The sequence below is a fragment of the Cornus florida genome, unplaced genomic scaffold (assembly GCF_030987335.1).
Source record: "Cornus florida cultivar Cherokee Brave unplaced genomic scaffold, ASM3098733v1 CherokeeBrave_3.0.0_Hap2_Chr06, whole genome shotgun sequence".
NCBI lineage: Eukaryota > Viridiplantae > Streptophyta > Magnoliopsida > Cornales > Cornaceae > Cornus > Cornus florida.
This window is the reverse complement of record NW_026775576.1, coordinates 88,712,701-88,736,454: the sequence shown is the minus strand read 5'-3', so window position 1 is coordinate 88,736,454 and position 23,754 is coordinate 88,712,701. Positions and strand designations below refer to the sequence as shown.

The 23,754-nt window shown below is 35.1% G+C and overlaps 3 protein-coding genes across 3 annotated transcripts; all 3 read right to left on the bottom strand.

Moving 5' to 3' along the window:
• Positions 1-484: 484 nt before the first annotated feature.
• On the bottom strand, positions 485-1,204 carry LOC132315008 (late embryogenesis abundant protein At1g64065-like). The gene has a single exon (XM_059813763.1). It carries the CDS (start codon positions 1,194-1,196, stop codon positions 552-554), a length of 645 nt encoding a protein of 214 aa, XP_059669746.1. The 5' UTR covers positions 1,197-1,204; the 3' UTR covers positions 485-551.
• A 4,959-nt stretch (positions 1,205-6,163) lies between these two features.
• On the bottom strand, positions 6,164-7,103 carry LOC132312690 (late embryogenesis abundant protein At1g64065-like). The gene has a single exon (XM_059811153.1). It carries the CDS (start codon positions 6,935-6,937, stop codon positions 6,317-6,319), a length of 621 nt encoding a protein of 206 aa, XP_059667136.1. The 5' UTR covers positions 6,938-7,103; the 3' UTR covers positions 6,164-6,316.
• Positions 7,104-9,344: 2,241 nt separating this feature from the next.
• LOC132312689 (late embryogenesis abundant protein At1g64065-like) lies at positions 9,345-10,374 on the bottom strand. The gene has a single exon (XM_059811152.1). The coding sequence runs from the start codon at positions 10,191-10,193 to the stop codon at positions 9,564-9,566; it is 630 nt and encodes a 209-aa protein (XP_059667135.1). The 5' UTR covers positions 10,194-10,374; the 3' UTR covers positions 9,345-9,563.
• Positions 10,375-23,754: the final 13,380 nt, after the last annotated feature.

The following is a 23,754-nucleotide window of genomic DNA, read 5'->3' as shown; positions in this document are numbered from 1 at the left end:
ATTATTCAAGAAAGAAAAATAAATTAGAATCTTTTAGCTAAAGGTTAAAAAAAAAAAAAAAAAAAATACAAACCTTCTGAAAATTTAAAATAACCAAAAAAGTTGGTCAAATGATGAGCACAACTTACATATTTTATGTCCAGCCCTTCTATGTGTCCCTCCTCATCTGGTCCAAAGTTTATTTTTTTGACTCATCACATTGAATATTTACCACCTGATTGACTTTAAACATCTGCTTATCCAAAATGATTGCTGGAAATTTGGATACCAATTAATCAAATGCTTACAAGTTCGGCAACTTTCAGTTCTCGGAATTTAGTCATTCAAAAAACACACTTGCAATTTGTGGTAGTAAATTAGAAATTTGATTGGTTTTAATTTAGAGCTGATTTGTGAGAATTCAACTAGCATGAGGAAATATAATCTTACTGTCAATATAAATCCAAATATTACAAAGAATAATATATTTCAACACATACTGTCCTCAAACAAAATACAAAAAATGAAGTCCAAAATTAACACATGCAAAACGCAAACATATAAATTTAATGTCACTTGCATTTCACATTTCGGACATCTTGGCTGGATATATAAACTTCCATGGTGCAACTCATATCAGTGGATTTCTTCTTCTTCATCACCTTCATCAGCTCCACCTTTCCCTTCAATCTGGATTCGCTGCTCAGCACTATAAACCCGGAATTTAAGTCATTTCCTAGCTCCAAATTGCTCGGTAAACCTGTTGATGACAAGTCCACAACAACATTGAACTTCTTTGTCGATCGTGCTCTGGCTCTTGCCTTTTGAACAATGGCACTGCCGACTTGTACACCCTTGTACGAGAAGGTAATTGTGCTATCGTCGAACTTGTAGTGACCAAAATTGGTGTTTTTCACCCCGAGCTCTGCATTCATTCTCAAATTGAATGAAGGGTTTGAAGTCACAACCTCAAAGGTCTCAAATGTGGCAGACCGGACACGAAATTTAGGATTTTTGATCTTCATCACGGTTAGAGAAAAGAGCAATATAACACCGGTTTGGAACACAGCAAAAGCAACAGCATATGCCAAGCATTTCATGCGTTTCTTCCGACGAAGCTCTTTGGAAAGCTCGGAGCCTGCAGCCTCTTCATCACTCCGAACATATCCATTGGTTGGCGCCAAAGGATAGGTCTGTCTCTGATCCTTCTCTGCCATTGATCTAGTATCTGATTATATATGTATGGTGAGATTGAATGAGATAGGTTTGGAAGAAATGTCGATGGGTTATGGAGGGTTTGTTACTATCTATATATATATATAACACCGGTTTATGCTTGTAACTAACGTATTAAAACAATGGGACACCTTCCTCGAAGCTTTACTTTAACAAGCATCAATATTCAATGTAAGTGGACTTTCTAGAAACGCGTCTAACGAGTAACGGTTCTGATTTTTGAATTGTTTGATTTTGTTGGGTAACATAACATTGTGTGATAAAATATAGAATTTGAGGAAGAGGATCCCTTAGAATCTGTTGTTGTCATGTGCATCAAAAAGACACTTCTTAATATACAACATATTTAATGAATCATCTCCCAATTTTATGGAAATAAAAAAGGCTAACGGAATATTGTCGATTTACCTCCAGCTACCAATCCACCATGTTTATTAATCTTTTAATTGCACGTGCTACTGTTCAAAAAATTAAACATTTTTTGTTATGAATAGAGGAAAACAATTCACCATGTATTAATCTTTTAATAGGACCTGTTACTGTGCACAAAATTTAATATTTTCTTCAACGGAAGAAAGAAAAAGAAGAACATGACTGTCCAATCTCAATGCAGTAACAGCCTGTAAAAAGAATGAATTGTACTACCATCCAAAATAATCAAAATCATTCTTAAATGTTCTTGTTCTATGATTTCTATCAGTTTCTAGATTCAGGATAAAGCAAGCAAGGACCTTCAAAAGTGTCTATTTATTACCGCCCCCCTCCCCCCCTCCTGTTTTTATTGAAAATATAGAAAAAATATGAGGGCAACATAATGTGAGTTTGAATGCAATGTTATCTATATATTTTAGGGTACACATACGAATTGATCATTTTACCCTATTCTCTCTCCATAGAGATTTTGAACACTTTTTCTTTTTCTTTTTTTCTTTTTTCTTTTTTTTTTTAATGGTGCAAAGGTTTATTTAACGGAACCTTGCTCTTGGAGCTGGAGGAAGATTCTACAGCTCAGACATCCTGCAATAACGACCCTCACCCTGGCCAGACACAATATTGTCCGCTTTTGGCTCACCCAGACCAGAGACTTCCCAGGGGGTCACCCATCCTGGTACTACTCTAAGTTAAGCACGCTTAACTACAGAGTTCTGATAGGTTCACGGCCATCACGGCTTTAAAACGCGTTGTGTCATAGAAGGGTGTTGAATCTACATATAGCACTTGCCCCATCCACATCCAGACGATGTGGGATTGTGCATCTGTAGCTCGCCCAGTGTGGTAGCCTACTAGTGCCCCCTGCACACGCTCACACACACCCGCCCACAAGGTCGCCACAATTACCCCCCCTTTGGGGCCCAACGTCCTCGTTGGCCACACTTCCGGCTGGGTCAGGCTCTGATACCATTTGTAACGACCCTCACCCTGGCCAGACACAATATTGTCCGCTTTTGGCTCACCCAAACCAGAGACTTCCCAGGGGGTCACCCATCCTGGTACTACTCCAAGTTAAGCACGCTTAACTACAGAGTTCTGATAGGTTCACGGCCATCACGGCTTTAAAACGCGTTGTGTCATAGAAGGGTGTTGAATCTACATATAGCACTTGCCCCATCCACACCCAGACGATGTGGGATTGTGCACCTGTAGTTCGCCCAGTGTAGTAGCCTACTAGTGCCCCCTGCACAAGCTCACACACACCCGCCCATAAGGTCGCCACAATCACCCCCCCTTTGGGGCCCAACGTCCTCGTTGGCCACACTTCCGGCTGGGTCAGGCTCTGATACCATTTGTAACAACCCTCACCCTGGCCAGACACAATATTGTCCCATTTTGGCTCACCCAAACCAGAGACTTCCCAGGGGGTCACCCATCTTGGTACTACTCCAAGTTAAGCACGCTTAACTACAGAGTTTTGATGGGTTCACGGCCATCACGGCTTTAAAATGCGTTGTGTCATAGAAGGGTGTTGAATCTACATATAGCACTTACCCCATCCACACCCAGACGATGTGGGATTGTGCACCTATAACTCGCCCAGTGTGGTAACCTACTAGTGCCCCCTGCACACTCTCACACACACCCGCCCACAAGGTCGCCATATTTCCCATTAGCCTCACAAATGCCATTCCAGAGTTACTATCACTTCCCCCTCCATGTCCCTTAAGGAATGATAAAAAAGTCTGGATTGCTTCACCAAATGGCACCTATAGCCTCAAACACATTACAAGTCATCTAGCAGAGCATTCTCCTGAATTCTATTTGTACAATTTGGTATGGAGATCTCCATCAATACCTAGGATGAAATTCAACTTATGGCTTGCAGTTCAATCCAGATTCCCTACTCTTGACTGCAAGTCAATGTCTCGCCAGGAAAATATATGTGCTCTCTGCGAAAGCCACCAAGAATCACACCAGCATTTATTCTTCAACTGCAGCTTCATCTCCCCAATATGACGTTTCATCAAATTCAAATGCAGATTCAGTACTATAATCAGAAATTGGGAGGACTTGATCCTTTCCATAAGCACCCTTTGGAAAAGGGATTCTCCTAAGAATCTGCTAAGGAAAGTGTGTCTCTCCTCCATGATCTACCATACTTGGGAAGAAAGAAATAAAAGGATATTCAAAAGGAAAAAATCATCACAGAGAGTGGTTCTTGAAGATTACCTTCACAGTCATAGCTTTGCTCAAATTGGGGTTTTTGAAAGACAATCAATCCTCGAGGCAAATTCTCAGGGATTGGAATATGTCGCCTGCTCACTGCCGTCCTCCTCCAAGGCCGCCGGATAGTTCTCTTGGATGATGAAGATCACTCATCGTCCTCAGCTAGGGTTCACCGGATTGTTTCTAACAACCTCACTTAACGGCTAATCAACCGTTAATTGCGATTATTAGTTGGGTTCTTGGCTGGGCTTTCCTTGTTAGGCTAGTTGCTCGTTTTTTTGGGCTGGTTTGTTTCTCTCTTGGATTTTTTGTATTGGCCTAATGGCCCTCCTACGTAATTATTTTAAATTTATACAATTTGCTTCATTTTCCAAAAAAAAAATGTTTAGTTAACAGCAGTATGGCGATCCTCTAACCTTGCTATTAATAAATTTGTGTGATATACAGCTAGTTATTGAATAAATAAAATTGAGCCATATCTGTTTCAAAGGGAAGGAAATCAAATTCTGGATTTGACAGTTCAAAGTCTCCCTCAAATGTCTGATTCCAATATTTTGGGTGTCTTATGAGTGGGTTAGGTGCATCTCACACCAGTGGGAAGTACTGATGTTTAGCAATAATACTAATTACCTCGAAAGGGAAATTATTTTCAGGTCCGTGAAAAATTAACCCTCTTAAGGAGTCCAGAATACAATGAGGAAAATAATACATTGCATGAACTATGAGGTCTTCTACTTTGAGGGTGAATGACGATGAGTGGGCTGTTAGGTGGTGAAACGGGTTACTTGTCTGTCAATGCTTGAACTCGGTGGTGACCACGGATGAAGCAACATGGAGCTCTGAAGAAACCACCCACGAAGAGCAAGAAGGATTATGCTCGGTCGACGGCGAGCACGGGATGGTAGGGACTGACGGCGGTCTATGGTTCGGCGAGGACAACGAATTGGCGACGGTGAAGTGACCGGAGATGATGGAGCACGGTGGTGCTGTTGTTGGTGGCTGTTGTGGACTGGTTTCTTCATCTTGCCTTGTTGTTCCATCTTCGTCTTCAACTGACTGTCGTCTTCATCTTCGTCTTCAACTTGCCCTAATTTTCTCCTCCACATCTCTCCATCAAAATCCCTAATTTTTCAACCCAAGAAGGCCAAGGATGATTCTCGACATCAATACCGTCTGCAATTTGGCCGGAACTACTCATCGCCGACAATAAAACAGTACCAGGGAAAGAGAAGAGAGTTAGGGTTGCAGCATTGGTGAGGTGAGATTTGGGTGATGGATGAGCAGGATTGGGGATGATGAGGAAGAAGAGGAGAGGAGAAAGAAGGCCAATCCATGTGGAAAAACAGAGATAGTTTAGTTAAAAAAAGAGTCCACATGATGTCAAATGATAGTATAGTTATTTAACACTTCAAAATTACTCTTGACTTGTTAAACAATTGACATTTAAAATATGAGTAAAATGTTAAATTATTAATTTAAATATAAATAAAATTTAAAATTAAAATTTTTAACTAATTAAAAAATGACCTAACCTCTTAAAGTTGTAATTTATCCTATATTCTAACTTTATCTCCTCTCTGCATCAATGGTACACACACTTGGTAGTGCTCTGTTTCTAGTGTCTCATTGTCTGTTTTGCATTTGCTGGAGAACTATTCAATATTCTTGTATTAATATAAATATTAATTATTCCTATGTATCTTGCTCGACTTAATTCATTTGTGATGTACCTATAAAAAGAAAAAAAACTCGTAACACTGAGCATTGTTACAAAATTATAGCTAGCAATCCAACTTAAGAGAAAGAAAAACACTAAAGAGAAGAAAGACTAATTAGCAACAATACATCATTAATTCAAGTAATTAATTTGATATTTCGAACTAATCAGCAATAGCACAACCCTTCGAGAAAAAATGAGAAAAAAAATTCACTCCCAAAAAAGAAAAAAAAAAAATCTGAAAAATTAAAATACCCTCACAATGAATATTTTATGTCCTATAGATCTACGTGTCTCTCTCTCATCTGGTCCAAAGTTCATTTTTGACCCTTCACATTGAATATTTCCACTGATTTGACTTGCCAACGACTATTTTCCAAAATGATGGCATAAATTTTTTTAGTACCAACTAGTCAAATACCATACAAGTTAGGCAACCTTCAGTGCTATGAAGAAAGGAGTCATTGAAAAAAAAAAAAAAAAAACCATTTGTAATTTGTGTTTGTAAATTATGAAACTGGATTGGTTTTAAGAACTCTTGTAATGATTCAGAAAAGCTAATTTGTAGAATTCAGCGAGAAAATAATTTTATAGGATTGAATTAGAGAAAATTTAATTCGTAACTATGAATACAAATCTAAATAATACAAAGAATAGGCAGACTAAATGAGTAAAAAAAAAAAAAATTGAAGTCCAAAATAAACACATACACATAAATTAATGTCACTTGCAATTCAAATTTCGGATATCGCTGGTCGCTATATGAATTTCCATGGTGCAATTCATATTCGTCGATTTCTTCTTCTTCATCACCTTCATCAGCTCCACTTTCCCGGTCAATTTAGCCGTGCTGGTCAACGGCAAAATTCGGGAATTAATGTCACTCACCAAGGCCGAATTGCTGTTAACACTGGCCGACGAGAGTTCCACGGTGACATTGAACTCCTTGGTTGCTCTTGCTTTAGCTCTTGCCTTGGGAACAAAAGCACTGCCCACCGGTAAACCTCTGTAGTAGAAGGTGACGGTAGCGTTGTCATACTTGTAGTGACCGAAATTGGTGTTCTTGACTCCGAGTTCTGCAATCATTTTCAAATTAAATGAAGGGTTTGATGCGTTCACAGCAAAAGTTTCGAATGTTGTAGAGCGAACGCGAAATTTGGGAGTTTTGATTTTCATGATAGTGAGTGCAAAGATCAATATAATGGCAGTTTGGAACACTGCAAATGCCACAACATATGACAAACACTTCATTCTTTTCTTGCGACGCTCCATGGCCTGTGCCTCTTCATCAATTCTTTCATACTCATTTGGTGGTTGTAGTTGCTGCTCCTTATCTGCCATCATTATGTAATTGTAGAGAGAGAAACTGCTAGAGAGACAGAGATCGAAGGAAATGTTAGTGGAGACGGAGGGTTTTTGGGAGGTGTGTGTGTGTGTGTGTGTATAAAGGTAGAGGTACCGTATGGGATACGTTTGAAATCAAGAGAACGCCTTTGTTGAACTATTTTTATTAAACAAAGATTTTTATAATTTCTATGAATCTACTAGGTGTGAGTTGGGTTTATGGACTTTAATGCAATGGTGGTCCCAATGATAGTGGGACATTTTTAAAATTATCCTAAGATGGGGTCATCTATAATATTATATGTTATAGATGATTTAAAATTTTCAAATTTTCAAAGACAGTGAATTTTCCATTTCAATAATGTTATGGTCCATGTGGAAAGGGAGTGCTTGACTCGGTCTTATGTGGCTTTATACTATATATTTTCAGTATTTTCCAAAATTATCCTTGCACGCCATGTTTTATTGCATCGGATGTTATAGGAAAGGTGTAAAAAAAATTCTAAATTATGTTTGAATTTTTAAATAACCATCTTAAATTATGTTTGAATTTTTTAAATAAATTTTATTTTTTGAGCATAAAGGACTTCTTTAAATGAATAACACAAATTAAATAAATAAAAAGTATGAATTAGTTCTTTTAGGTGAAAAAGACTTCGGTGCACACACTTATGTTAATTATCAGTCAATTTATATCTTGTTATAAGTAAAAAGGTATAAATTTTATTATTACTTAGTAATATTTAATTAATTGATAATAACATATCATCTATATTTTAAAAACATTAAAATATTTTTCTTTCATGTCTGTTGAAGTCTAACATAAGAATTCAAGGATTAGTTATGTATAGGGCCTTCCAATATTTTATTGCCACATGAATCTCAAGCCTTCTAGTATTGTTTTTATTTCATCATATCAACAAACAAATGTACGGTGTCAAAAAAAAAAAAAACAGATGTACGAAGACTATATTACATTGATGATGGGTGTTGGTCAGTTCATCAAGAGTGTCAAAACATCATACGTTAGCATATTGTCTGAACATGTTGACTTTTGGAATCCATCTCTCTCACAACTTATTTTGTTGACTTATAGTGCAATTGTTGATGTATATATAAGAATAAAATGTTTAAAAATCGATATAAATAAACAAACCGTCCTATACGTTTTGTTAGTTTTAAAGTATGAAATTTCGACTCACCAAATTTATTAATTTAATATTTAATAATATTTTTTATTTTTAAAAATTAAATAAATAAAAAATTTAATGAATAATCTTTGTAAAGCAATGCTTATTTAAGCCCTAAAAATAATTAAATTGGTTCACTTATGTGACAAAAGAGTTGTATATATATAATTATATACGGAGTATTTAAATTGATGATAATAATTAATTTCCCTAAGAATAATTAAATTGGCTAACCTATGTGACAAAAGAGTTGTATATATAATTATATTTTTAAATTGGTAATAATAATTAATTTGCGCTCCTCATGATATCATTTAATTTGATAACATCCACATTAGTGGAGTGTGATGTCCCAATCAACTAATAAAGCTATCATTACACGGGAGGCCCGTACATTTTTTTGACTCATTGAACAAAACATGTATAATTTTTAAACTTAAGCCAATAAAAATGAAATCAGTCAAGTTTTAATTTCTTTTTCTGGGTTGAAAAACTCAAACAATTTGATGACTCAAAATAGAGTGCAATATGGTGAAATGTCCATTTAAGACATCAGTGGATAAGCACTGCCTTGGAGAAAGAGGTGACTTGTGAGCTACCTAATGAATATGACTGGTCAGATATTTAGGGGTCAAATGTCCAATCTCTCCCTGCAGTCCCTTTATTCAATTGGTGTGTTTTGACTTGGTCACATTGGAATATTTACACACCTGAAATACTTTCCCACCATTGTTCATCAATTGGGCTAAAATCCAATAAATAGAAAAAATTAGAATAATGTTTAACTACTCATCTGTAAATAACTTCGTTATATTCATTTCTCATATGTTTCAATAATAAAATAACACATCAATTTTAATAACAAAATAATCAAATAATCAATACCTTCCTCTGACTTTCTCCGATCGACCATTGAATAAATGTACATGACTTTTTTTTATTATTTTACTGATTTTGTTAGTAAAAATAAAGTGTTATTTTGTTATTTAAATACATAAGAGGTGAGTAAGGTAAAACTATTCACCGGTAAGTAGGTAAGCATTGTCTAAAAAAATTTAGTCACAATTTTAAATTATTTTTTTCAAAATTCTTTTTATGTCGATTCAGCACTTCTAAATGTAACTTCAGTATCAGTTTTGATGTTTAATTTGCAATTTGATTTGTACTTGTGGATTGAGCTATTGGATTAGATAGCTAGAAGTAGTGATCATGTAATATTGAATCCAAAAACTGATAAAATTGCATTCAACTAGTAGTAGCAAATCAAATAGCTAGAAACACTTATTCAAGTAAAAGAATATATGCAAAACATGCAGGAGGGACTATAGTACACTATCAACACACTGTCCCCCCTCAAAAACATACAATAAGACATCCTTCCTCAGAAATTAAATTCCAAACAAAAACCAAGTAAAAAACACACACACACACACATATCACTTGCACTTCACATTCTGAAGCTGCCTGGCGGAGAGATTAATTTGCATGGTACAACTCATCTCGGTCGACTTCTTCTTCTTGATCACCTTCATCAGATGCACCTTCCCGTTCAATTTCGACGTGCTGGTCAACTGCAAAACCTGGGAACTCAGATCGCTCCCCAACATCGAATTGGTTGCTAAATTGGTTGATGACAAGTCAACAAAAACAGTGAACTTCTTGGTTGATCTTGCTCTAGCTCTAGCGTTGGGAAACGTAGCAGTACCAACTTGTACATCCCTGTATAAGAAGGCAATACTACTAGCTTCAAACTTGTAGTGACCGAAATTGGTGTTCTTGACGCCAAGTTCAGCAGTCATTTGAATGTCAAACGATGCGTTGTTGGTTGTAAACGTTCCGAATGTGGCAGAGCGAACACGGAACTTGGGAGTTTTGATTTTCATGACGGTGAGTGCAAAGAGCAATATAATACCTGTTTGAAACACCACAAAAGCAACACCGTATGCCAACCACTTCATGCGCTTCTTGCGACGGAGCTCTTTGGATTGCGCGGCCTCCTCATCGCTCCGAGCATAGCCGTTGGCCGGAGCTAAGGGATACACGGGTTGCTGCTCTTTCTCTGCCATAATTCTTTTCTGCTAAACAGAGAGGAGAGACTTTCTGTGTTGTGTTTAATTTCTGTTTGTTCACAGGTGCTGGTGGAGAGGAGGGTTTGTCAAAATGTAAATATATATAGGGGGAAAGTTTATAATAAATATTTTTTAATTTATTGTGTATCAAAACAAATTAAGGGTTTTCATACCCTGAAGTCTCTTGATGAATACAAGGAAAAAGAGGAATAAAAAAATGAGTTAAAAGGAGGGATGGCTTTTTCAAACGCGTAGGGGATTTTGAATATTGACTTTTGGGGATATTTGATTGTGGCCTAATTGGCTTATTCGATTTCAGCAAGTTATATAGACATTAATTAATGTAAGTATTTTTAATATGTTAGTCTTAGAAGCTTCTATGCTGTCCATGTGAAAATCAAATCTCATGATTCTATTCAATGTGAAACATAACATATCCCGTTTGTGTCGCATCATATCATAAATTAAAAGGTGGCAAGTTGTGGTCTTCTAGATGCCATAAGTCACAGATATTATATGATTTTTTTATATTTTATTTTATTTTTGGGTTGGGGTTAAGCTTGTAGCAATCGCATAATATCTGTGACTGTATGGGCAGCCATGGTCCACCAATTAGGTTGAACAGGGGGTTACCTGGGGGGTCTAGGGGCAGCCATGGTCCACCAAAAATTTGTATTATTTTGCAAATCGATCCGTTTTAAATTTTATTAAAAAATTTAATTGACGGGCCTAAAATATTTTAAGAGCACTAATTTATTGGTTCTAAAATTAAAAACAAATAAATTTAACTTGTGTGCTTTGACAAGAATGCGAACAATAATAATACTGTAATATATGCTTAGAGCTCGTTTGGATCGCGATAACATATAGGTATTATGATTTGATATAATATGAAAATAACTATTTTAGTATTGGTGTATTTTTAGTAGATTTAGGAACCATGTTTGATAATGTATAACAAAAATATGAAAACGCGTTTGGTAATGTCATGCGTTTTAAGGAATCTGAAAATAAAACACGTTTGGGAAGTGTCAAAAATTGTTAATCAATAATATGATACATGTTTGGTAAAGACTGTTTTATTTTTGTTTTGAATACTTATATATATGAATACAATTATAAATTTATATGTAATAGTTAATTTTTTTTTATTTTATGATTTGAGATAATTTGTCAAAAAAAAAAAAAAAAAAATCTCCATTAAAGAGTTGGGAAAAAAAATTATGAATAAATTTACATGTTTAAATAAGATCATGTGGGATGTTTATGAGGCATAAATATGATTAGTAGCAACCAAACTATAAATCTAACTTTGTAATAATCTTTCAATGAGAAGAAATCTTTGCATTCCATTTATCTTTTTCTTTTGGCTTGCACTCCTTTTTCGTTGATCTTCTTGAATTGGTCAGAGTTGAGGTTTATTTATAGTGGGCATTGAAGCTTGTGAATGGTTTTACTTCACTGAGATTAGTTTGAAATTTTCTGGTGGAGATCCTTCAAAGTGCTAATATTTTGATTGTTAACTCATGAGACCATTTTCCCCTTTCTTGAGTATTAATTTTGATAATCAACTTCTGAATATTTCATACAATCTCCAGCCAAAGAAATTTATGCAGAAACATCTGACTCAAAATCAAGAAAAAGATCGGACTAGTGTGAAAACATATATATGCATTTATATATACACACACACACATATTTATTGTATTTTTCTTTCCTAAATCAACATGGCCTAAACACTGCTTTCAATTTTGTATAACAAATATATTTTAACAAACTTCTGAAAAACATAACAGGGTTTCTATGAAAACAAAAAAAACTGTCAACAATTACCAACTAAGCCCATGGTTTTGTGCTAAAAACATTTTCCAGTTGAAATTTGTAAACACAAACAAAAACGTATAATTACAACAAAATCAAAACCACCTGACAAACATATAGAAGATATTTCAGATACCTCAAGAGAGTTTAGTCAGAATTCATTTAGGTACATATATCCACACTTCTTCAAACGCCACAAACTAAAACTACCAACCATAGCAAAATATTACCAGACTATAGACATCTCATAATTCATCTCTGTTTGGGGTTCAGCACATGCAGTTGCATCTCCTTTCTTTACTGTCTCAACCTGCTCATAGGCCCTTGGTCATCTCATCAATAGGGACTAAAGGACAATAGCTGAAAAATGTATGACCTTTCGCAGTCATGTCTGCAATCGTCTTGTTGTACTTCTCCGACTAGCGACCAGCAGTAGGGACAACCATCTCTGCTAACGCGTGAAAGGGAGGAATCTGATTGACTCCATACCACACTCTCGCCGACCCATTCATGAGCAATTCCTTGTACAGTGTACCAACATAACGAATAGCTGCATAGGGGCCACCACCAGAGCCTCCTGCACTAAGATTTGAGCTACCTCTGATGTCTTGCGGGCAACAGAATTGAGACACCCTAACCCAATTTACACTATTTAATAAATTGAACAAATTGAAATGCATCCAACCATCTGTATTATTCTTATTCATACATGACATCATCCTACATTAGAGTACATACTTAACAGTTTACAATTAAAGATAAATTATAAATCCACCTCGCTAGTTCTAAAAAACTAAACAAGTCACTTCAAGTTATAATATTAAGTTCTACTACAATATTTACATTTTATACAAAAGTTCTTTTTCCCATTCACACACAAGACTCTAGACTTGGCAGTAGCAACCCAACCTGATACCTGAAAAATATAAATATGGAAAGAATGAGCTTAAAGCCCAGTGAATACAACACTACTACATCAGAATAATATAAGCAAATATTATCTGCTAACATCAATTAAACTTCATTAACATATTACAGGCATTAAAATATAGTACTCTCCTTCTAGGCCAGAGTATGGACCTTATATAATATAGTACTCTCCTTCTAGGCCAGAGTATGGACTTTATTTAAATATAGTACTCTCCTTCTTGGCCAGAGTATGAACCCTTTTTAATGTGGTACTCTTCATCCAGGCCAGAGTATAGACCTTATTTAATATAATCAAGTTATATATATATATTTATCTTCAATTCACATAAACCACTGCAATACTTTAATTAAGCATATCTAAGAATAAACTTCCAGTGAGTACACTCACCTTGGCTACTTCCTGGCTTATTTACTTATCCTTTGGTAATGTCGAAGTTGTGAACTCCTTTTTCTTACCTACACAACATTTATAATCATGTCATATATATTTTTAAAGAAAATTTAAACAATTTAATCCTCAATTCAAATATAAATCCTAGCCTTGGTATGTAATTGTAATTGTAATTTTAATGATAACCATATAGATTAATTTCAGGGCAGTAATTAAAACCATGTCAGAATTATATCACTTCATATAAATTAACCATTTAACTAAGAAAGAAAATAATGATAGAAATTTGGTTCAAGAGCACCTCAATAAGTACAGTATTGACAATTTAAATAATATAAATTTTCAATATAAAATTTAAACTACAAAATTTTCTACCTTCAGGACTGCATACACTATTTTTCTCTAACTTTCCTTATTTGTTTCCTCTTCCTTCCACTATTTCTACTTTCCTTCCTTCTCTTTATTTCTCTCTCTTTCATTCTCCTTTCTGACTTCAATAACCTATTTCTATCCATTTATTGCATGTTTGTTTTTTTTCAGATTACTCACCATATCTATATATATATATATAGATATATCACCTCAAGTCAAACTACTTAACAATTCTTTCTCTTTCAGATAATTTAGAACTTGAATTTATCAAATTAAATTAATGGCAATCTACATGAGTTATATAAAAATTCATAAATCAGACTATCCATGGAAAGTTGAAATATTAAACATCAAATATAATTTCCTTACCTTAGGTTGAATCCAACAAAGATTGTAGAGAATTTTCCTTCCTTTTCTACAAAACACCCACTTTTTGATTCTATATCTCTTCTTTTCTCACTCTCTTTCACTTTCCTTATTTCCTTTTCTGGTCCGGCTTCTCTAGTCTCGCTGTTTCTTTTCTTTTTCTACCCACATTTAATTTTTAACATACTGGTCCGGAAAGACCCCAAAACGAAAAAGGTAAAATAATGTATATATGGAACTTTTATTATGTGTGTGACATGTGTCCAAGCCTACTCATGCGCTCTTTCTTAATTTATTCCTTAAATAATTCATCCAAAGATTACTAGAAAGCTCATATATAAATACATATCTATATAAGTCCCATGTCCCATGATATGTATATATATACATGGTGCTGTCAACTATTAGTTTCAATAGTTATCCACCAAACTTGAAATGTATAAAGCTAGCTCACCAACTTGAAAGCTTCCAAAGAAAAGCTTGGAAAACATAAAATATTAAATATATATAAAAGGCATCAGCATATATTGTTAACACCATCACACTCACGCATCATATATGTATGTCAATATACGTACCCTTTTTATTTACTATAAATATATATATCTATCGATATATTTATCTGCCACTACCTCAATAATCTTTAATTGATACCATACATATGAATAGATAACAAACATATTTAAATACTTCCAGGTACCATGTACCGTGCATGTGTGAACAATTCTTATACTTGAAATTAATTGTTTATAAACAATAAACTTTCTTATTTATGTTTTCCCAACTCAATTAAATATAAATATTTAAACTGAAATAAATATTAATAAACTCATAATAATGAATAAAGAATTAAATTAGATCAGATAAAAATTCGGGATGTGACAAGAATGGGCTTGGCTAACAACCTGCTTCGCTAGAGGCTGAGCATGCTTATCAAACTTCATTGTCACTTCATCCACCTGCAGTTGACAACACAATTCGAAATCATGCTTAAACACTAAAATTGAATCAAAAAACAAAATCCTCTCATTTCATTATCCCACATTGTACAGCCGAATTTATCATTATGCAATATGTGTAAAGAAATATCCCACATTGTACAACCGAATTTATCATCAATATGAATATAGAAGGTACTAAGAAATATCACACCCACATATTACAAACTACCACATAAATTTTATAAAGCTGAACAATACATAAACACTTTGAAAGAGAAGCAGATGCGCTGTTCTTATCAAGTAACTAATTCAATAGGTGCTATCTGAAATTGATTGGGTAAGATGATGAGAAACATACTTGGTGCTGGAAAACCCATAGAGCTTTCCTTTTTGAGAGAAAATAATCAAAGCAACTTCACCATCACAGAGCACAGATAGCTCATAGGCCTTTTTCAACAATCTGTTTGTTGTAGTTGAGCTCAGCCAAAAAAGAAAAACAATAAATAAGCAAAGCACTACAAAAGTAGAAAGAAAAAGAAAGATTAAAACCAAACAAGATATATCTAACCTTTTTTTCAGGCTAAGTTGTAAATTTGGAATGTAAAATGACCTCATACAAAACCAAATACATGAACAACATTAGAGAAAAATAAAATAACACATGGTAGGAATGAAGTAATTAAAAGTAGTAAGGAAAATATATCTAACCTTTTTTCAGGCTAAGTTGCAAATTTGGAATGTAAATGACCTCATGCAAAAACAAACACATGAACAACATTAGAGAAAAACAAAATAACACATGGTAGGGATGAACTAATTAGAAGTAGTAAGCAAGATATATCTAACATTTTTTCAGGCTAATTTGCAAATTTGAGTGTAAATGACCTCAGTAGCAAATTTTACAAATGCCTTTAAGCTCATTCCAAAATGACAGAAAAGAGAACACAACAACAAGTAATATGCAGTTGAAAATATAGCATTTATAGTTCTCAGCAGCAAGGGTATCCAAATACAGAAAATTAAGTATATATTACATACCAAATGAAATACTAGAAATTAACTAAATACCTATTACATGTCATATATTACAGAAGATGGAAATTTATCTAACTTCATCTTTCAATAGCAACGATAATGAGCAAGAAGGAAACAATCACAATAAACATGATTGTGATAGTAAGACATCCACAACCTAGGAAGAGTGTGTACTTTTGCCCACGTTGTTCATTTTGAATCATTGCAATGACTTTGTCCAAGTCAGATTGAACCTGTTCTTCAACTTGTGCACCTTGGTGCAACTCATCTGTGATACCCCTCGACTCCGAGATATGGGTTGATCAGGCCTAAGCCCAAACCCGAGAGAATACCAAACAATTAATATTTAAATGAACATAGATGACAAAAAAATTAACAAATAAATAATAAAGCTGAAAGATTTCTAAATATTAAAACTTCATAATTAAATAATTATAATAATCCGACAATCCAAAACCTCCAAGATAACAACTCGGAAATCCATCTAGTGGACCCCTAAATAAAATCCCAATTGGAAATACATTACTGAAACTAAAATCCAAATCTAAAACATATGTAAGAATCCTACGTAGTTGGAGGAATGAGTGACCGTCTCTGCTTAGCACGATCAAACTCTACGGCTAGAATTGTCGAACACTTGAGAAAAATGATAGTGGGTTAAGCCTACGAACAAGTTCTATTCTAATTACAATCCAAACAGAGACCCAATACGCAAATGCATCCTAGATATCTCAACAATAACTATCTACTCTATACATATATATATCCACATTAAAGGACTTTCGCTGGACTACAAAGGGGGTCTCAACTTGAATAAAAGGCAACATGCAAAACGTGCCAAAGGTAGGCATGAGAACCTAGATCTAATAGGGTACACCTCAACCGTCATAGCCAGCTATGCATCCCAATGCATATATGCTCCCTAACCATCGATTCTGAGACTCAAGCTCAAATCGTGGTACCATAATCATATATTTAAAATCCATCAAAAACCAGAGTATGTCATTCAATTGTTCATTGATCTGACATAAATAACAACTAATCTAGTTAGTCACTCAACTTATTCAGTTGATCTGACTTAAACACCGATAACACATAATCCAGTTAGTCACTCAACTTACTCAGTTGATCTAACTTAAATATAAGTAGGACTTAATTTTATAATCTACTCCCTTATTCCAGGGTAGGTAAGACTTAATAATTTGAACTAATTCGTTCCTAGTATGCCACCATCCCATACCGATGCATACAGTCCACAAAATCCATTAATTGACAAACAGATATAAACATTTCATCAATTGGAATCCAAAGCTTATGCATAATAAAAATCTGATGTATATATGATCACATTATGCATTCAATACAAGACTTAGAAATCCTATCACAGTTATTTAAATCGCTAAAATAATATTAAGCAATTTAATTTTCCAAGTCCACGAATAGCATGTAAACTTAAATAAACTTCCATACAGTTCAAATCAATTGCATATAGATGAAGATTATGCATCACGGGATCCTAATGTATCATATAAATAATTTAGAATTTCATTTACCAACCCAAACAGTCCTGAAATCTCCAAAAAAAAATATCAAAACCGTAAAAAAAATAATTCCAGTAAGTTACTATACAAGAGAGCTTGCTCTCAAAAATGAGAGAGCAAGCTCCCACAAAAGGGAGTCAGCTCCCTAACCTTGGGATCCGGCTCTATGACCTAGGGAGCCGGCTCCCTAGTTCCATGGAGCCGGCTCTCTCTCTCACAAAAAGCCGTGATCAAAAATCTTAGGGAACCGGCTCCATTCCCTTGGGAACCGACTCTGTCCCAGCTTTCTGTCATCGTCCTCATCTCCGATGATACTATACACACTCTGTAATGTCTTATTTAGGTTTCCAAAAGTCCGTTTGTGTCCCAAAACTCTCCCAGAAACTTTTAAATCAAAGTATGCATCTTTACAAGATTTAAAGCAGAATATGAAATAATTTGTTCAATAATTCAATTTCAATTAATCAACATATAAAATACAGTTTAACATTTGAATTACATGCATACATAATCAATTTTATTATCCATTAAGTTCCTGGAGACTACCTAAGCATGCACAGAATACAGGTCAAAGAGAGAGAGAGCAAGAAATAGAACTTGCCTCTGATTTCAGTTCTGAAACCTTAGCATCGTCTTCCTAACTATTTCGGCAATCCGGGACTGTTCTCAACTCCTTTATTGCTCCTGATTCAACCCACAAGCAAGCTTCCAATACCCCTCCTCAGTTCAGCCCTTGTTCCTAGCCAAACCCTAACTTTCCCCCCTCTGTTTTTCTCTCAAACCTCACTGCTCTTGAATTCTCTGTATACGTGAATAGGGTTTTCTTAACCCTAGGAAAACTTATAATGACATATATATAGGCTTATAATAAAACCTAGTTCTAGTCATATGAGGAGTTGGCAAAGAAAAACAGAACAAAAAATATATATATAAAATACATATATGTATATAAGTCGGCTACCTTAATCCAACATGATAACCCTAGAATCATATTATACAATGAATAATGAATATTAGTACTAATTTAATTATTAATAACTACTAATAATTAAACTAATCCATATATACATATATACCCATATATACATGTAAAAACATCCATGGGTAATAATCGTACCCCGTTAACCCATACCATCCAATCCCATCCTTAAACAAAATTAAACATTTTAACGTAAACAATCAATTTAAACATTTAATTCAAGTCACCTAACATATAATTTCAAGTAAACAAATAATGCCAATTAAACAAATTAATCAATTTAAACAATGAATGCAATACCACATAAGCACACAATGTAAGTAAAACAAATAATTCAAATACACAATTAAACAATTAAACCAATAATCAAATAATGAATATAAAAATGCAACAACCACAAATTAAAAATACCGAGACTATCCTTTTAAAATTAAGGGTATTACATTCTTCCCCCTAATAAAAAAAATTCCGTCCTCGGAATTCGCTCTTACATTCTTTCATTATTTCAAGAAATTGCGAACGAATAACATCCTCCCGTTCCCAAGTAGACTCAGCCTCATTGTGATGACTTCACTGAACACGCACCAAAAGGATAACCTTATTACGAAGAATCTGATCCCGACGGTCAATAATACGACATGGTGGCTCCAAATATGTTGCAATCGGTTGCAACTCAATTTCTCTAACATCGATATGCTGATACCGATCCTCATTTCGCAAAAATTTCCGCAACATGGAAATATGGAACACATTGTGCACACGATCCAAATGATACGGAAGTGCCATCCGATAAGCTACAGCTCCAACTCGATCCGTAATCATAAATTGACCAACTAACCGCGGTGACAAATTCCCATTCTTCCCAAAGCGTATTACTCCTTTCATATGAGACACTTTGAGAAGAACTTGATCCCCAACCTGAAACTTCAATGTACGAGTACGACGATCTGCATAACTCTTCTGTCTACTCTGAGTAGTGCGCATGCGATCCCTAATAAGAGCAATCTTCTCTGAAGTATCCTTAATGAACTCAGGACCCAAAAATCTACTCTCACCAACCTCCATCTAATAAACAGGAGATCGACATGGTCGGTCGTACAATGCCTTAAACGGTGCCATTCTAATAGTCTTTTGAAAACTATTATTATATGCAAACTCCACAAGTGGCAAATAATCCTCCAAATGGCCCTTGAAGTCAAGAACACAAGAATGAAACATATCCTCCATGATCTGATTAACCCTCTCGGTCTGCCCATCAGTCTGAGGATGATAAGCAGTGCTAAGATACAACTTTGAAAACTCTTCCAAAATCCTGACACAAAGTTTGAATCCCTATCCGATATAATGGATAACGGAATGCCATGTAGCTTCCTAATCTCTGTAATGTAAAGTCTCGCGCCAATTGCTCCGAAGGGAAGTCAGTGCGAATAGGCAAGAAATGAGCTGATTTAGTCAATCTATCAACGATGACCCAAATGGAATTGTGATCCTTGAATGAATTAGGCAATCCCTCCACAAAATCTATAGAAATGCTCTCCCACTTCCACTCTGGTATAGGTAATGGTTGTAGAGATCCTGGCGGCCTCTGATGATCAATCTTGACCATCTGACAAGTACTACACCGAGAGATAAAAATAGAAATGTCCTTGACAAAAATAGAAATGTCCTTTTTTATACCTGCCCACCAAAACTATCGCTTCATATCTTGATACATCTTGTCTCCTCCTGGATGAACAGAGAACTCAGAATGATGAGTCTCAGTTATCACAACATTCCTTAAATCGTCAACAGAAGGTACTATTAAACGCCCTTTGTACCTCAAACCTCCATTAGTCCCAATATAGTAAAATGGAACCTCCCAATAAGCTATTTCTGTAACTTTATCAATGCACTGCTGATCCGTGAGTTGTGCCTTCAAGACCTTGTGAATGATAGAAGGTTTAACTACCATGCAAGTCATAAAAGTTTCAGACAACTTATCAACTATCCTCAAAGCATTCCACTCAGTAGTGAATAAAGTAGAAAGACTCGCATAGGGTCGGCGACTGAGTGTATCTGCCACCACATTCGCTTTCCCTGGATGGAACTGTATAGAGAAATGATAGTCTTTTACAAACTCTAACCATCTGCGCTGTCTCATATTCAGCTCCCGTTGAGTGAACAAATACTGCAGACTCTTGTGATCACTAAATAATCTGAAGGATTCTCCCAACAGATAATGCCTCCCAATACGTAAGGCAAAGACCACAGCTGCCAACTCAAAATCATGTGTTAGATAATTAAGCTCATGAGGATTAAACTTTCAAGATCCATACGAAATTGGCCGTTTTTCCTGCTCTTCCTGAAACTGACCATCATCATCCTAAAACCTAGGCACTTGCTGCTCTTCCTCCATTTGCTGACGCCGCAGGCAATCTTGCTGCCTACGTGCCACTCTCCTTTGTCGACTGTTTCCTTGCATGTTCTGTCATTTTCTAGCGTTAACCATACTGTTAACATAGAAGGACAAGCATCAGTACGATTTAAACGGACCGTAAAGAAATACAACGAATCCTAAACTTAAGCTCTAATCAAGAGAAAATGTTACGTAGAAGTCTTAATACAAAATACCCTAGAGACACTTGAACTTGGAGTATTCTGATACCAACTGTGATACCCCTCGACTCCGAGACATGGGTTGATTAGGCCCAACCCCAAACCCGAGGGAATACCAAATAATTAATATTTAAATGAACACAGATGACAAAAGAATTAAGAAATAAATAATAAAGCTGAAAGATTTCTAAATATTAGAACCTCATAATTAAATAATTATAATAATCCAACAATCCAAAACCTCCAAGATAACAACTCGGAAATCTATCTAGTGGAATCCTAAATAAAATCCCAATTGGAAATACATTACTGAAACTAAAATCCAAATCTAAAACATAAGTAAGAATCCTACATCGTCGGAGGAATGAGTAACTGTCTCTGCTCAGTACGATCAAACTCTACGGTTGGAACTGTCGAACACCTAAGAAAAATAATAGTGGGTCAGGCCCACGAACAAGTTCTATTCTAACTACAATCCAAATAGAGACCCGATACGCAGATACATCCTAGATATCTCAACAATAACTATCTAATCCATACATATATATATCCACACTAAAGGACTTTCACTGGACTATAAATGGGGTCTCAACCTAAATAGAAGACAACATACAAAACGCACCAGAGGTGGGCATGAGTACCTAGACCTAACAGGTTACACCTCAACCGTCGTAACCAGTTATACATCCTAATGCATTTACGCTCCCTAACCATCAATTCTGAGACTCAAGTTCAAATCGTGGTACCATAATCATATATTTAAAATCCATCCAAAACCAGAGTATGTCATTCAATTGTTCATTGATCTGACATAAATAACAACTAATCCAGTTAGTCACTTAACTTATTCAGTTGATCTGACTTAAATGCCAATAACAAATAATCCAGTTAGTCACTCAACTTACTCAGTTGATCTGACTTAAATATAAGTAGGACTTAATTTTATAATCCATTCCCTTATTCCAGAGTAGGTAAGACTTGGTAATTTGAACTAATCCGTCCCTAGTATTTTAGTCCTTGCATCTATCTTATTTTCATGTTTTAGTTTTAATTTATGTTTTTTTCAATTTCAGGTCAATAAGGTTCAAACTGACTAATTTCGGTTCATTAAAGTCTTTTTGGAGACAAGTAAAGACATTCGAAAAAAGTTCAGAAAATGGCAAAAAGAGGTCGCAGCCCATTGTTCATATAGTGTGCTTATTCTTCAAAAACGGTCGATTCTACCTTTTTCGGGCCCTAAATGATGTTCCCTAAGATGAAGAAGCAAACCAATTAGCCCAGGGCCAAAATGGAGCTAAATAAAGCGTAAAAGAAAATTCCAACTCTAGGGGAATTGTAATACCCCTAATTTTAAAAAGGATAGTTCTATCATTTATTTTAATTATATATGTGTGTTTTTACTAAATTTATTGTTTAAATTGTATTTTGTTTGTTTAAATAAATTATTTGTTGGATTAATTGCATTACTTGAATTAAATTGTTTTAAATGTTTGTTTAATTAATTATTTGCTTCATTGTTTGCATTTCGTGATTAATTGTTTTAAATAAAACTGTTTTAGGTTAATTGGTTATTTAATTATGTTTCTTAAGTTTTGTTAATTACGTGCTTATGTAAATTAACTGTTTTATAATTTAGGGTTTTGTTTATTTAGCCGACACAGGTTTTAATTAAGTTCTATGGGCCGGTTAAGATTTAGTTAGGGTTTGAATTAATTTAGGGTTTGGTATAATTCTATAAATATATGGGTATACGTCTGCCTGGGGTTTTTGTAAACCCTACTCACCACCTTCAGTAACAGAGTCACGTAACAGAGTCGTACAGAGAATTGTGAGGGCAGAGAAACAGAGAGGGAGCTTGTGTGGTTTACAGAGAGAAACTTAGGGAGATTAAGGGAAGGATTTAAGGAGGAGTTCTGGTCTTAAATAGGAGTGGCAGAGGTTGATAGCAACAAATTGACGTTGCCGGAATTTTTAGAGACGACAGTTAGAGTTTTGATTCAAACTCTCAGAGGCAAGTCTTGTTCTTCTCTATCCCTCTAATCTGTGTTCTGTGCATGTTTAGGAAGACTCCAGGGATTAAACTAAGGTTTAATTATAACCTTTATGCATATTTAATCAATGTTTAAATTCATGGAATTGAACCTGTTCTTCGTTGTTTCAGAAAGATGGTAAAGAAACTGTAGTTCTGTAACCTTGTTCCGTTGTATAGTGATTTGTTTTCAGTTTAAGTTTGATGGTATATCGTTGTTTTACAATCAATCTGAAACTGAATTAGACCTTAAAACATGCACTAAAAGTTTACTACAAGAACTGGTACTCACAGAAATCAGAGAAGACGACGAAACGGACGAAGCTGCTAAGGGGAAAAGGGAGCAAGCTCTGAAAAACCCTTAGAGCCGGCTCCTAGAAGGTAGAGCCGGCTCTAGGATGTTGTGGAGCCGGCTCTGAAGAAAAGAAGAGCAGGCTCTTTTAATTTCTAGAGCCTGCTCTCTCTTGAAAGGTCCAAAAACTGATTTTTTTGTGGTTCGTTTGGCTGAAATTGAATTTTCTGGTACTGTTTGAAGCTACTGAATGTTGTAAATATGTG